General features: G+C 33.3%; 2 protein-coding genes and 2 pseudogenes across 2 annotated transcripts; all 4 read right to left on the bottom strand.

Annotated features, from left to right (window-relative positions):
- Positions 1 to 1,084: 1,084 nt before the first annotated feature.
- LOC122590867 (protein PELPK1-like) lies at positions 1,085 to 1,447 on the bottom strand. The gene has a single exon (XM_043763044.1). The coding sequence runs from the start codon at positions 1,445 to 1,447 to the stop codon at positions 1,085 to 1,087; it is 363 nt and encodes a 120-aa protein (XP_043618979.1).
- Positions 1,448 to 3,517: 2,070 nt separating this feature from the next.
- Positions 3,518 to 5,623, bottom strand: LOC122590995 (annotated as a pseudogene).
- Positions 5,624 to 10,457: 4,834 nt separating this feature from the next.
- LOC122590994 lies at positions 10,458 to 13,262 on the bottom strand (annotated as a pseudogene).
- On the bottom strand, positions 10,574 to 10,960 carry LOC122590866 (heat shock cognate 70 kDa protein-like). The gene has a single exon (XM_043763043.1). The coding sequence runs from the start codon at positions 10,958 to 10,960 to the stop codon at positions 10,574 to 10,576; it is 387 nt and encodes a 128-aa protein (XP_043618978.1).
- Positions 13,263 to 16,103: the final 2,841 nt, after the last annotated feature.

The following is a 16,103-nucleotide window of genomic DNA, read 5'->3' as shown; positions in this document are numbered from 1 at the left end:
CTTCATCAGAAAAAGGTATAACCAAAATGACCTTACTTCATAATCTTTTTTTACATCTGTCATGAATGGTTCCCTTAATGAGGATGATATGAAAAAACGGAACAAAGAGAAACATATATGGTGGTCTTGGTATTCTCCAGGGGAGGCGCAACTCAGTTTTGGCGCAGTTAGTTCGGGCTCAATGTACTTCACATGGTTTAGGTGCATGAAATCTGTTTCACCAGTTCTCATTTTTATAGCCAACTAGCCAAGGATCAGCTTATAATCGCCGGTTGATCACTTGAAGCCACTAGTGCAGTGGTTCCAAAAATCACAATGCTACCAGCACTGGTCCAGAAGGGTTGTTTTAGTCCAGCGTTTGGTGTAGTTTAAGCATTCAATCAGTAGCTAGATGATTAAAATAGAAAGTTGGGAAATACTTAATTTGAAGATACACTATTAAATATTAGTGTAGAAAGTAAGATTGAATATATGACTTGTAATAATTTGACTTCTTTATAGGTAGTCTTATTTAAATGGGGTCTATTGGCGATTAGAGCTAAACTTATCTCATGTATTCTCAATGCAGATCACAATTCAGTCTTTGGGCAGACTGATCACGGTATGGTTTTTGCTTTATTACATTATTGAATTGTTTTTGGAGTCTATGGAGATCAGGGCTAATCATGAAGCTTTAGTCTAGAGACCTGATTATTTAAAAAGGAAAAAAAGTCAAAAACACTTCAACTCTTTAGTATCAATGAGAAGACATGGGATCATACCGTGGTTGTAGCATTAATATATTACCCTGATGTTAAAAGAAAAGGAAAACTTGGTTGTAGTATGTTATCATATAAATAGCTGCATTGCTCAACTTATATAATAAAGTAATAAACACAACTTAATATAAAGATATATATTACCATAATATTCAATATACATCAAACCACTCAGAGTATACAAAGAAGAACAACAGATAATGAGAAAAAAAAAAACAAATAATGAGAAACTTCCTAATTTTATTGTATGCTACCAATCTCATAAGATGATTACACCAAAAGACCCTCATAACAAGAAGCATTTTTGATTGTTTAGTGTCCAATATCTACTTGTTGGAAGGTGGTGGAGCAAAGAAAGGGATATTAGGAAGAGTTGTTGGAATGTTTGGGATGGTAGGCATTGTCGGCATAGAAGGCAATGGAGGTATAGAAAGCGTGGGCATGTTAGGGAGAGTCGGGATGGTGGGCATTTGTGGTTGTGGCAATGATGGGATGGTGGGCATCTGTGGTTGTGGCAATGTTGGTAGTGTGGGCATCTGTGGTTGCGGCATTGTTGGTAAATTTGGTATTTGTGGTTGTGGTAATGTTGGAGTTGCTTGCAACAAATTACGCGAAGCATAACACATTTCGTTGTTCATAACACAAAACACTGCAAGGACTAGAAGGTAAGTGTAGCTAGTGGTAGCCATGGTAGAATCGTAGCGATCAACTAAAGAATACTATACCCAGGAGTCTTTGAGAGGTAGAGATAAATGAACTTGATTAACTTGAATGAAAATGCACAAAGGATTTTGAACTATATATAGCGAACTTTGAGAGGCTTATATATATATATAATAACATTAATATAAAAATATCATATGCTTATGCGTATAAAGACTAGCTTTTAATGGTTGTTTAGAATGCAGGATAGGGGTGAGTGGTTTATCAACCTTAAGTACTGGCAACTACTAGGGAAGAATTTAAGGTTTAGTAGATAAGCAAATGAAAGAACATAAGTGACATATGTCATAATAATAATAGCACACTAGTTTTTCTAAGTTAGAAGTAGTTAAACAACATTTCAAGTTTAATTAGGACATTTATTATTTGTTGATTTCTTTTCCAATCATAACAGGTAATATTAGTCGCATATTAACTCAAAACTTTGAAGTTAGGGTGAAGGGGTGGTTAACTTAATTGTTAAAAGATGACAAAAAAAAAACAAGGATGGTTGCCGGGCAGTCTGTGAGATAGGTTGAAAGAAGAAAAAATGGCTCTTAAAATCATAAATTAAATATAATATATTCAACAATAGATCAAAAGTGTGATAACAATTTATATGGGAAAAAATGGCGAAAGTAATCATTTTTTGCGTCACTTCAATATCGAAGAAACACACCTGGAATGACGAATTGAAGACTGAATGCAAAAAATATTGTGGCAGTGCTTTTAGTATTTTGTTGTGCTATTAATGCAAAAAAAGAATGTGTCATCTGGCTGGATCTCAAACTCTCGTTCCATTGATCTTTTGCTAGTAAATTTTGCTGGGCTTAAAACATAAAACTTAAAGACCACTAAATTGGGTCTCCCATTTATGGGCCTCTCATAAAATTGGGCCCAGCAGCCCCTGGATGCGAAAATTTGTAAGTCAACCCATAACTATAAGTAAAAAAACCCGCATGCCAATCCTTGCGGATTGTACGTAGTTGCCATCTGTACACCTTTGCCAATTTTGTTTACCAATGCGACATGCCAATTGTTTCCAAATGGTAAAGGACAATATGTTACTGCATACCAAAAATCAGTGTCAAATAAAAAGGCTGCCCACCAAAAAACATGTGTCATCATTTGATTAGCTAGTATCAAATCCTACTATTGTAATTAGATAGTAAGAAATTCATGATCATTGTAGTAATTTTTTTTTATAGGTTTTTATATTTAAACATACACCTTCAAATTTGACTGTTATAGTAGTAATTTTCCCTTATTATAATAAGACGCTTGGTATTTGAATTATAAAACATCAATTTTATGTTACCTATATTTGCCAAAGTTTTATTATGACATCATTTTGACAGCTCATATTTGGGTTCAATAATGTTAGGCTTATTTTAAGACTATTCTCACCGGAGTGTTACCATATATATATATTATATATATATATATATATATATATATATATATAATATCATGCATCGTGTATGTTACATTACAAATAAAAAGTTGTATGTGATGAGTTGCTCCAAGACTGTACATGAAGATATACCAACATGCTGATACAAGGATGTCTAATTGACATGGGAGATGCTTAAGAGATAGATACAGAGTTGGTGTGATGCTTAAGAGAATAGATACAAAATTGGTGATAACTGCGAGGCATGCTTTAGTATCAGATAACAAAGGAAAATCACTAAGTTTAATATGTATATTTTGCTTCAAGAATCCAGTGAAATGAACTCTCTGTTGACTAAGATGGTTCATTATCATATACGAGTATAAAATAAATCATTTGTAATACGTAGACGGTACACCAGACCTTTGCAACAAAACAAACAGGTTACAAGAATTCATATATGATGCCTACCAATATAGTATGATAGTAATTGACCAAAAAACTACGACAAAACATGATCAGAACAGTTGATCACATACGATAAGGAAAAAATATCCAAAAAACTACGATAACACGTGATCAAAACAGTTGATTACATACCAAATCATAAAATCAACCGTCTACTAGGCAAAAATTAAGAGTTCAACGCCCCAACCCTCACAAAACCAGCATCCGACATCCTGTATCTAAAAGTATTTAATCCACTTCAATCTTTGGCCCAGCACCTCCGCTTGCACCATTGGCTGAAGGCCCGTCCCCATCCATACCGCCCAGATCTGGACTGCCAGCCCCACCTTTGGTGCATTCTAGTGATGATGGGGTGGAAAACACCTTCCAATTCCTTCATCTTGTCCTCAAATTCTCCAACCTCTGCCAACGGTTCCCGTCTAGCCATTGGATTGCCTCCTTGACCGCATTCTCCACCTTCTTCTTATCATCTGCAGGCAACTTTGAGCTGATCTTGTCGTCATTGATGGTATTACGCATGTTATATACAAAGTTCTCCAAGGCAATCTTGGCTTTAACCTTTTTCTTCAACTCTTCATCCTCTGCCTTGTATTTCTTGGCCTCCTGCACCATCTTCTCTATCTCCTCCTTTGATAGACGCCCTTTGTCATTTGTAATCGTGATATTGTTCTTCTGCCCAGTTGTCTTGTCCTCGGCCGACACGTTCAAGATCCCATTAGCGTCAATGTCAAAACAGATAGTGATCCGTGGAACACCACGAGGAGCCGGTGGGATTCCAGATAGCTCAAACTTGCCCAGCAGATTGTTGTCTTTGGTTCGTGTTCTTTCACCCTCGTAAACATGGATCGTAACCCTTGGTTGATTATCAGAGTAAGTTGTAAGCACCTGCTCTTTCTTGGTATCAAAACTGTCATCACATCACCAACAGTTTTCAATCCCAGGGACAGAGGTGTCACATCCAGCAAGAGCAAATCTTGCACTTTTTGGTTCCCCTTACCGGTCGAGATGGCAGCTTGGACGGCTGCACCATACGCCACTGCTTCATCGATCAGGGTTGATTCTCTTGCATAACTCTTTCCCGTTGAAGAAATCTTGCAATAGTTGTTGTACTTTGGGAATGCGGGTAGAGCCACCAACAAGAACCACATCATGAACATTGCTCTTATCCATCTTGGCGTCCCTCAACAAAATGATTAACCATCCTGTTATTAAAATCTTCACCTCCCAAATGCGTATCTCCAGCAGTCGACTTCACTTCAAAGATACCCTCATCAATGGTGAGTAAAGACACATCAAAAGTACCACCACCCAGGTCAAAAATCAACACATTCTTCTCCCCAGCACTAGAAGCCTTGTTGCCCAACCCATAAGCAATGGCGGCTGCAGTCAGCTCATTGATGATTCTCATGACATTAAGACCAGAGATGACACCAGCGTCCTTGGTGGCTTGACGCTGCGAGTCATTGAAGTAGACGGGGACAGTGACCACCGCGTTTTTGACGGTGGTTCCAAGGTAAGCCTCGGCAATTTCTTTCATCTTGTTTAAGACCATGGACGAGATTTCTTCAGCGGAGAATTGTTTCTCCTCATATCTGTAGGAGACTGCAATCATGGGTTTGTCTGCAGGGCCTGCGACGACTTTAAATGGCCAGTGATTCATGTCACTCTGCACCGATGGGTCAGAGAGCCTCCTTCCTATTAAACGCTTAGCATCTACAAAATATGAACAATAATCCAATTAGAAAAGTCATTCAAAAGTATGATTAAAAAAACATATCTTTATGCTTACAACTGATAAACCCAATTAAATTAATAATAATATCAACATTCATCACTAACTATTTTATTACTCTGTAAACCCGACCTCCTACTATTAGGAGATGTGAATGTAACTATGTTAACATGAGCCCAAACCCGATTTTGAGTATAACTAATAGATCTCAATTACATCAATAGATACAATGTTTTAAAATACTACCAACTTAGCAGACACTATGTTCTACATTAAATATATTCATCTTCTTCCCAATAACTAATTTCAAAAAAGATAATGAATCCTAAAAATAAACTCGATAATATCATAAAAGTAACCCTTGAAATTCAAACTACTTTTTACCGAAAACAGTGTTGATGGGATTCAAGGCGACCTGATTCTTGGCAGCATCTCCAATCAGACGTTCTGTATCAGTAAAAGCAACGTAAGACGGTGTCGTTCTGTTACCCTGATCATTAGTGATAATCTCCACCCGATCATGCTGCCAAACGCCGACACACGAGTATGTCTTAAGCTTTTTGAATAAGATTGTTGGTTTGATTGTTTTTAATTGAATGATAATAATCGGAGTAATGGGATTATATATGGTTCTTGGACTACGTCTCAAATTTGGTTAAGAAATAAGGAGGTCGGTTTACGCTCCTGGTTACTTAATCACTTAATTTTTTTAAAAGAAATTACTTGATGACACACTAATTCTACTTTTTGTTTTTTCCACCCATAGTCCACTCGTTTCAACCTAATTTTTTTTCGAAAATAATAAATCCTCCTAACTAAACAATCACTCTAATATATTAAGAAAGTGAAATATGTTATCCACTAATTCTCTTTTCTAATCTTGCCTCCTGATTTTTCCACGTATCATCATCTTATGATTAGGAAGATTATTAGGCTATTTGGTTAGGAAGATTAATCATTTTCCATTTTTTATTAATGACTCGAATATAAGTCAGGATATTAGATGATGCATAATGATAAATCAATCTAATTGGTACGCCTAATAACCAACCTAATTATAGGATAGTTACATGCGGAAAAATCAGGGGGCAAGATTAAGAAAAAGAATTAGTGGAATCCACATGGCAAATTCTTAAGTTGTTAGGTTGATTTTAGGGATACAAATTAGGTTGATTAATTATTTTCCTTAGATAATATATAGATATCTATTTTTATAATAATAATAAGATCGTTTCAAATCTATTGAATTAGTGTGTAGGTTTTAGGTAAAATAAAACAAGTATTAAAGTAAAACATATAAAACATTCTTCACTGAAGATTACCGTGCATCATGAAATCATTTTGCATCAATTGTTTGGTGAATCTTCATGCATCAATTTAACCATGATTTAAGGGTCAAGATCTTGTATTACTTGTTTTACCTTAATACTTGTTTTACCACACCTAACCCCTTAGTGTGAATGCCATAACACAAAAACTATATTATCGTATACATAAGAGCCTAAGAGGTCACACATGATGAACATTTAGATATTTGAATATATGTATACTAGGGGTGAAATATTTTGAGACCACCTCTTATTTTAGGACCAACTGGGACCATTGATTTTTGTACACCATCATCATCTACTACGATATACAACACTTTTTTGTAAAAACACTAAGACTTTCTGGCGACGGGCCCACCAAAAAAACATGTGTAAGTTAAGTTACACATGTGTAAGTACTTACACATGTGTACCTTACACATGTGTAAATTAACTTACACATGATTTTTCTGTGGGCCCGTCGCTGGAAAGTCTTAGTGTTTTTACAAAACGATCATGATGGTGGTGTGTAACTTACGAAAATCAATGGTCCCTTTTTGGACTTTTTTTAGTTGGTCTCAAATTATCTTTTCCCTATGTATACTGTATATATATATATATATATATTAATAAAAAACATTGATGTTTTATATATATATATATATATATATATATATATATATATATATAATTCACATATATATCAAAGTTACCGGAGGATATTCAATTTAACAATAACATATTCTATTTAAGTCTTGAGTCCACAATCACCTTTAATATTTAATATTTTGCAAGTATAAAATACAATCTATATCTAACTTTTTTTTTTATAAAAAACATCAATGTTTTTTATTAATACTAAGATCATAATGTTTCTTACCTCTATCTCCAAATAATAATAAAAAAGAGTCTTTAAATCATTTTTGAATAAACCATAACCATTAGATGAGAAACAACTTCGGTTTGTAGCCTTTGGATGAGTTTTCTTACATCATTTTCCATTTTTAACTTTATTAAATATTATACTAAATGGCATTTTACTTCCTATAAATAATAAAAGCAATCATTGTGTTACAAATAAACTTTTCGTTTTTTTCATCGTCATTGTTATACGTCTTGGTTATATGAGGCAATTCGATTTTGATCTGGTTCACAAGTTCTTTAGTGTTGTTTTTATTTTGAAATATATAAAACAATGTTTAATTAATATCAAAATAACTCTGTATTTATATGTCAAAATGTTGGTGCTAACACAATGATAACGCATTATATAAGGGCATAATAAGATGCTTAAAATGATTAATTTTTTTTATAAGTTCGATCATATGGTATCAAAATAAACATATTTATGAGTATATTTGTTTTTAATATATTACAACTAATTCATATAAAAGAGATTGTGTAATAAATTAAAAAGTAAGGGTAGATAGTGTAAATAAATTTCCTTAAAAGTATATTAAGTATTCAACAAAAAACAATTGAAAGGAGAGAGAGAATTTGCTTTATATAGAACTAAAGATAAAGATTTATATTATAACTATATAAAAAAAATTATTATAAAAAAATATAAAATATTAGTTTAAATAATTAAATTAAATAATTATATGGTCATGGATTTAAGTCTTATTTCCAGAAAGAAAAAAATGATAATTAATGATCTTTTATTTAACATCAAACATATTAAGGGAATGAGAGGTATATTATATATTTAATTTAAAGTCTTAAAAACAAAAATGTACGTGAGATTAAAGTTTTTATTTATAAAACGGAATGTTAGTCGATTAGTGGCTCGAATCCTTATTAAATATTATAAATAAAATATGAGATGTTTTTTTGATAATTTTGTTTAATTTGTATTTAATATTAACCGTAGTTATAAAAAAATATAACAAACTTATGTTACGAACTGTGTACAATAAAAATGATTTTCAACTAAATTTATCATCAGTTTTTAGTTGGTAGTGTCTATGTTTAACTTTACACGGTCACAATACAAAGATATAACATACAAGATACATATTTTATTAACCATCTTTGATACAAAACATTTCTAAAATACAAAGATCACCATATTTTAATTTATTTATTTATAACTACTAATTATGTTATTATAAAAATATAATATTTTTAACCCGCGTATTACGCGAGAAAATAATCTAGTTTTTGTGATAAAAGAAAGAAAAAGAATTTATACGCCATAAATTATTTGGAGAAGGAAAAAAGAAATATGAGGAATTCGAAACCGTCGAACCGATGAAACTGGACTGACTTTCATGGCTTGGTTTGGTCCAGTTAAACAACACACTTGATCTAATTTGGTTTAATATATGTTAGAAATCGAAAATATTGGTTTGGCATGAGTTTTTGTAAAAACTGGACCACGAGCACCATTTATACGTACGTTAACTTCTTAGTCATATATGTATTGACGTGCAATACATAGAATCATGCTACATTTAGTGTGCATAAAATCATGCTACATGTAGTGAGGAAAAAGGATTATTAATCAAACTGTTTTTGTTAAAAAGAACGAAGTAAAATCAAAAGGTATAAAATGTAAAATATTAAAAGGATATGATAGTCAAATAAAAATTAAGTTTTTGTAGATGTATGATCTTTGTTGAAATTTATCAGCTTCCTTTAAAAGAGTTATGTTTGAAAGAAATAAAAAACAGAAATAACAAAATTTCTCAATTGCGACTCGAAGTGAATCACATCGATTCGGAAAGTGACTTGTATCGATTCGAACAACTCTGGAGCAAAGTCAAGTTATTCAGAGTCTCTTGGTTTAGACTTTGTTTTAAATCGATGGGTAAGAGTCGACTCGTAACTTATACGAATTTGACAACTAGTCATAAATCGACCTTAATGTTTTGTTAAATCTTATACATGTACTTTATACGATGATTTGGTCCTTCCCTGTGACATGACCTCGATAAAAACTTCCGTTATATTCTATTTACTATATGGTAGTGTATTTGATATATTTAAAAGAATATGTTACTGATATGACCAATGATTAAGATTCAAAAAGAAATTGAATGAAATTATTGTTATTTTTCCTATGAAAATCTTAACTACTAAGCAGTAAGCATATCATGTGTTAGCATCAAAGTTTTAGACATATTAACATAAAACTATTTGTTTTTTCTTACAACGTTGTTTCCAGGTTGGAATGCAATTTTGGCAATTCATTAAGCCCTTCTTCTCATCTTAATCGCGTCATACTCTTAGAGTTTTAGATTATTGCACTATTGTTCTTAATCTCTAACTAAGGTATATCTTGTGTTCTTTTATTTAGTGCTTTACACAATTAATCATAAGATTAATGTTGGGCAACACCATGGGATTAGAATTCCCATGTAATTCTAACTCTTTGAGAAAATGGGTGTAAAGAACGAGTGTGAAATGGGTTGCTCAGTGTTGGATAGCGTCAAAGTACCTTACCTGGTTGTCCTATTTCTCACATTCGGAATAGGTTGAAACACTTGAAAGCTGAGATTAAGAGTTGGAAGCGGAATATTAATGATAAAACCAGGTTAGCGAGCCTTCAAACTAAGACGGTAGTATTGGATAAACAGTTGGATGATGGGACTCATGACAATTCTACAGCTAGAAAAAAGAGCGGAAACTTTGCATGAAATCTTGGAGACTGAAAGAGTTGAAGCCTTGTCCAACAAAAATATGAGGCCAAATGGTGTGTGGAAGCCGTTGAATTGTTGAAAACACAAATTTCTTTCATTCTTATGTTAATATGTCCAGAAAAACGGATTAAAGTTTATGGAGTAGGTTGGATGATCCGATTTGTGTGAAGAATGCATTTGTGCAACAATATTCGGAAAAAATTAAAAGACTGGTCTCATGTGAAATTGGTAACGAGTCTGTATAAAAAGAAAAAGAAACTCGTAAAATTGGAGTATCTCTGTCCGATTATAGACTTCATGGGTTTTGGTCACAGATGGATATATGACTGTCACATTGAACAGTTGGACTTTCACATAATGTTTGGGGATCACCTCTAGGCACATTCACATGTCAAGACCAAGTGCATAATCAGAAAGATTACCATGAGAGCTATGTAAATTAGAATTCACTTAATAAAAAAAACCATTGAAAGTCAAAACTGTGAAAACATCTACAATGCAAAAAATAATATTTCAATCTAAAAATCCCCTTCACAGATTCCACATCCAACATCCCCTATCTAAAAATCTTAATCCACTTCTTCAATCTTTGGCCCAGCACCTCCGCTTGATCCGTTGGCTGAAGGCCCGTCAGCATCCATACCGCCCATATCCGGTCCACCAGCACCACCTTGGTACATTCGAGCAATGATCGGGTTGCAAACACCTTCCAACTCCTTCATCTTGTCTTCAAACTCTTCAACCTCTGCCAACTGGTTCCCGTCCAGCCACTGGATTGCCTCCTCCACTGCATCCTCCACCTTCTTCTTATCATCTGCAGGAAGCTGTGAGCTGATCTTGTCGTCTTTGATGGTATTACGCATGTTATATGCATAGTTCTCCAAGCCATTCTTGGCTTCAACCTTTTTCTTCACTTCTTCATCCTCTGCCTTGTATTTCTCAGCCTCCTGCACCATTTTCTCTACGTCCTCCTTTGACAAACGCCCTTTGTCATTTGTAATTGTGATCTTGTTCTTCTGCCCAGTTGTCTTGTCCTTGGCCGACACGTTCAAGATCCCATTAGCGTCAATGTCAAAACAGACGGTAATCTGTGGAACACCACGAGGAGCCGGTGGGATTCCAGATAGCTCAAATTTGCCCAACAGATTGTTATCTTTGGTTCGTGTTCTTTCACCCTCGTAAACCTAGATCAAGACCCCCGGTTGATTATCAGAGTAAGTTGAAAACACCTGCTCTTTCTTGGTGGGAATGGTGGTGTTTCTTGGAATCAAAAACGTCATCACACCACCAGTGGTTTCCAGTCCCAAAGACAGAGGTGTCACATCCAGTAAAAGCAAATCTTGCACTTTTTGGTTCCCCTCGCCACTCAAAATAGCAGCTTGAACAGCCGCACCATAAGCCACTGCTTCATCAGGGTTGATGCTCTTGCACAACTCTTTCCGTTGAAAAAATCTTGCAATAATTGTTGCACTTTTGGAATTCGAGTAGAGTCACCAACAAGGACCACATCATGAACACTGTTCTTGTCCATCTTGGCATCTCTCAAACACTTCTCAACCGGCTCCATACATTTTCTAAACAGATCCATGTTCAATTCCTCGAATCTTGCACGAGTAATCGTCGAGTAGAAATCAATTCCTTCATACAGAGAATCAATTTCTATGGTGGTTTGAGCAGCTGATGAAAGGGTCCTCTTTGCCCTTTCACAGGCAGTTCTCAACCTCCTCAAAGCTCTTGGATTTCCGCTAATATCCTTCTTGTTTTTTCTTTTAAACTCCTGAACAAAGTGATTAACCATCCTGTTATCAAAATCTTCACCACCCAAATGGGTATCTCCAGCAGTCGACTTCACCTCAAAAATACCCTCTTCGATGGTGAGCAGAGACACATCAAAAGTGCCACCACCCAGGTCAAAAATCAACACATTCTTCTCCCCAACACTAGAAGCCTTCTTATCCAACCCATAAGCAATGGCAGCTGCAGTCGGCTCGTTGATGATTCTCATAACATTAAGACCAGAGATGACACCAGCATCTTTGGTGGCTTGACGCTGCGAGTCATTAAAATAGGCAGGGACAGTAACCACTGCGTTTTTGACAGTGGTTCCAAGGTTAGCCTCGGCAATTTCCTTCATCTTGGTTAAGACCATGGATGAGATTTCTTCAGCAGAGAATTGCTTCTCTTCATTTTTGTAGGAGACCGCAATCATGGGTTTGTCGGCAGGACCAGGAACGACTTTGAATGGCCAGTGTTTCATGTCACTCTGCACCGATGGGTCAGAGATTCTCCTTCCAATTAAACGCTTGGCATCTGCAATATATGATCAATAATAATCCAATTAAAAGTCATTCAAAAGCATCATAAAAACATATCCTTGATCTTATATCTGATAAACCCATTTCATAAAAAATAAGTAAAATCAACATAAAGTTTCCTATTAACCATATCAATAACTAAGCCTATTATTAATCATCAATAACCCATTGATATAATAATATGATATTAACCCGTATTCTGTACTCAATTTCATGATACTACACCTTGACACCAAATCACTAAATACAATGTCCTAAAATACCGACTTAACACATTTTTATCTTAGAAATCCCGGTCTTAGGGGGAGACCACAATGTGTTGATTATACGTAGAATGTCAATATGAGCCTGAAACCCAATATTTAGCATTTTCATCAATCTCCACCAAATCACTACATACAATGTTCTAAAATTCCAACTCAACAAACACTCTACTCTAAATTATACATCGAATAATTCACAAAAGATAATAATTCCCAACCCTTTAAACTACTTAAATACGGCAAGATAACACACAATTAGGGGTCTTTTGGTTCCAAGAATTTATGTTTAAAAAAAAAACAGAGAGAGGAATAGGGCATTACCAAAAACAGTGTTGATGGGGTTCATGGCGACCTGGTTCTTAGCAGCATCTCCAATCAACCGTTCTTATCCGTAAAAGCGACGTAAGATGGTGTCGTTCTGTTACCCTGATCATTCGCGATTATCTCCACCCGATCATGCTGCCATACGCCATGGTGACGTAAGATGGTGTTGTTCCGAGATCGATTCCGATTGCCGGACCTTCTCCTTTTCCAGACATCTTTCTTTATGGAATTAAATTCACACAAAAAAAAATATAAGCTTTTAAATAAGATTGTTTCGTTAGTTTGGTTTTAGTTGAATGAGAATCGGAGTAAGGGATTGTATATAGAGATAGTGTTGGTTGGTCATGGACTTTGTCTCAAATTTGGTTAAGGAATAACAAGGGGGTCGGTCGGTTACTCGGTTTAGAATTGTATTGACCGGGAGGAGTAGGCCCGACATAGGTGACTCGATGCCAAGGAAAGCTTTGACATGACTGGAGAAGAGGTAGGTGGACGTGAGGTGGAAGGACAGAAAAACAAAGGATACGAAAGAGTTAATCTAACTTAAAATTATGCATAATATCATTGTAATTTTCATACAATTATTTTTTTAGTATATAATTGTGATAGTTTACTATAGACACCATATTTGTTTTTTAGTTTCTTATTAAGAAGGCCGGTTTGACATTCAGTAATTTAATAAAAACACATTTTAAAAAAGCCTATAAATTCATAAGTTATCCATCTACAAAAATATTTTCAGATGGGACTTAATATACCTTTCAAAATTTACATTTTCTACCTTTTGATTTTACTATTGTTTGCCTTTTTTAGCAAAAATAAATCGATTATATCATTGTTTTTTTAGTTTCATTTATTATTTTCTTTTTTTTTTTTTACCTTCATTATTTACCACAATCATTCTTGCTTTTGTGGTTGTAGACCAATCACCCTCTACTCATTGTGTTATGATTGATTCAATCCTATCTGTCAATTTTTTTTTTGGCTCTATATCATTTCTATTTTTTAGAAGCCAACCCCAATCTCAGAGTCATTGTTGTGGGTATATTAATTTTTAATCATATACTAATTGTAAGACTCATGTACACGGAGCTTACGACATTATAAATATTAGATATTAATATAATACATTTTAACTTTATTTTATTGTTTAATTAATAAGAAAATTGATCTATATACATAATTTTTTTATAGAAAATTTTGATTGTTTTATATTAAAATGTTTTTTTAAAAATATGTCCAACGAAATTGTTTACTGTGACATGTTTAAAGATATTTGAATATTAGAAAATCATAATCTGCCTATCAAATTTGTAAACTATGACACATTTAGCAAAATTTAAATATTAAAAATTCGTATCATTTGTTTATTATTACATGGGGTGTATTTTGCAGTATTATAAATAATATTTTATTCTTAGATGAAATAATATCCTAGATATTTCATTTAACATATGACAATGTTATAGGTGTTTCTATAAAGATGACAAATTAACTTGTTTCATTTTTCTTACATGTGTCATAACAATTCAAAAATAAATAAATAAAAAGATAATAGTACAACTATTTTTAAAATCTTAAAATATTTACATTAGTTAATTGATTAATTTTGTATTCATACTATAAGGTCGTGCTATTATGATATATATTAACTATATTTCTATTAGATATACTTTAGTTATTATTTGTGATCTATAATATGACAATGTTATATGTGTTTCTATAAAGATGACATTTTAACATGTTTTGTTTTCTTATGTGTCATGACAATTCAAAAAAAAAAAAGGTGAAAAAAGAAAATAGTACATTTTTTTATAAAAATCTTAATATCTTTGATTTCGGAGATTAGAGAAGAATAACTCTGTAACGACAGGGAAGGCTTTTGCCTCGAATCCAAACGATTTCTCGTCTTTTCTTAAGAGATTTTTAGTTAGGTTTTGATCAAGGGATCAATTTTATCTGGGGCATAAAGTAACATATTACTTATTATTCTAATAGATATAAATTAGCTAATTTCTTTGATTTATTATATTGGAAATAATAATAAGTTAAAAACTGTAATCAAAAAGCGTAAAGTGGTGATGGAAAAAAAAAATGTAAATTAAAGTTAAAGTTGAAAACAAAAGTTAACCTAAGAATATCAAAAGCTATGATAGGTCGATTAGTTATTAGAACAACCGACTTTTAGTATATTAAAAGAAAGATGTATTGATGTGCAATGCTTAGAATCACGCTACATTTAGCGAGGAGAAAGGATTATAAATAAAATTGTTTTTGTTAATTAAAGAAAAGAAGTAAAATCAAAAGATATAAAATATAAAATATTAAAATGGTATAATAGTCTAATAAAAAAAATTGTTGTAGATGGATAATCTTTGTTGTAAATTTACCAGCTTCCTATAAAAAATTGTGTTTTAAAAAGATTATAAAAACTAAATTTTATAAATTGCAACTCGAAAGCTAAATGATCACATTGACTTTGGAAAGTGACTCGTATAGTCGTATTGAATCGGACAAGTCTGAAGCAAAGTAAGTCAAGTTATTCACCTGAGCTGTGTCGTTTTGACTTTGTTTTGAGTCGACTCGTGACTCCTACGAAAATGAGAGCTATGCATGAACCAACCTTAATGTTTTGTTAACTCTTTTTACTACTTTAGGGAAAAATTTATAAAAAGGTAACTTTTTTACTCAAAATTCCTAATAAGGGGAACCTATTTAGTTTTCATCTATTAAAACGATTTCATTTTCCAAAATTTCTCAATTAAGGTAATATCGTTAGTTTTTGACATTAGATCTCCGTTAAGTGACATCAAAATCTATAACTAACAATCAAGATCTACATCTATACATCCTATCTTCTTCCCCAAATCAATCAATCCCAAATATCATACAAACAAAATCATGCTCTTAGGAAATGAGCTGCTCCAACATATACGCAATATCTATAAATCCATCTCTATAACTGATAGTTATCTTTGACAAATTTGATGAAAAGTAAGTGAATATATCTAAGAACAAGAGAAAATTCTTTAAAATTTCTACAATAATCATTATATAATCATTAATTCAAGTCTATCAAACTTCCATTACACAGTCTATACAATCGGGGAAAAAAACATATAAAGGTCCGCGAAAAGAACATAACCAACCGGAGTTTTGGATTTTCCGGCGATATTCGGTGGTTGCCGACTGTGAAA

This window comes from Erigeron canadensis, chromosome 3 (genome assembly GCF_010389155.1).
Source record: "Erigeron canadensis isolate Cc75 chromosome 3, C_canadensis_v1, whole genome shotgun sequence".
In the NCBI taxonomy this organism is placed as follows: domain Eukaryota; kingdom Viridiplantae; phylum Streptophyta; class Magnoliopsida; order Asterales; family Asteraceae; genus Erigeron; species Erigeron canadensis.
Note: the sequence above shows the minus strand (reverse complement) of the source record. Positions and strands in the feature narration are given on the sequence as shown.

What these genes read in the sequence shown, in the direction of transcription:
- LOC122590866 (XM_043763043.1), bottom strand. Translation starts at nt 10,960, where the DNA reads ATGGTGCAGGAGGCTGAGAAATACAAGGCAGAGGATGAAGAAGTGAAG.
- LOC122590867 (XM_043763044.1), bottom strand. Translation starts at nt 1,447, where the DNA reads ATGGCTACCACTAGCTACACTTACCTTCTAGTCCTTGCAGTGTTTTGT.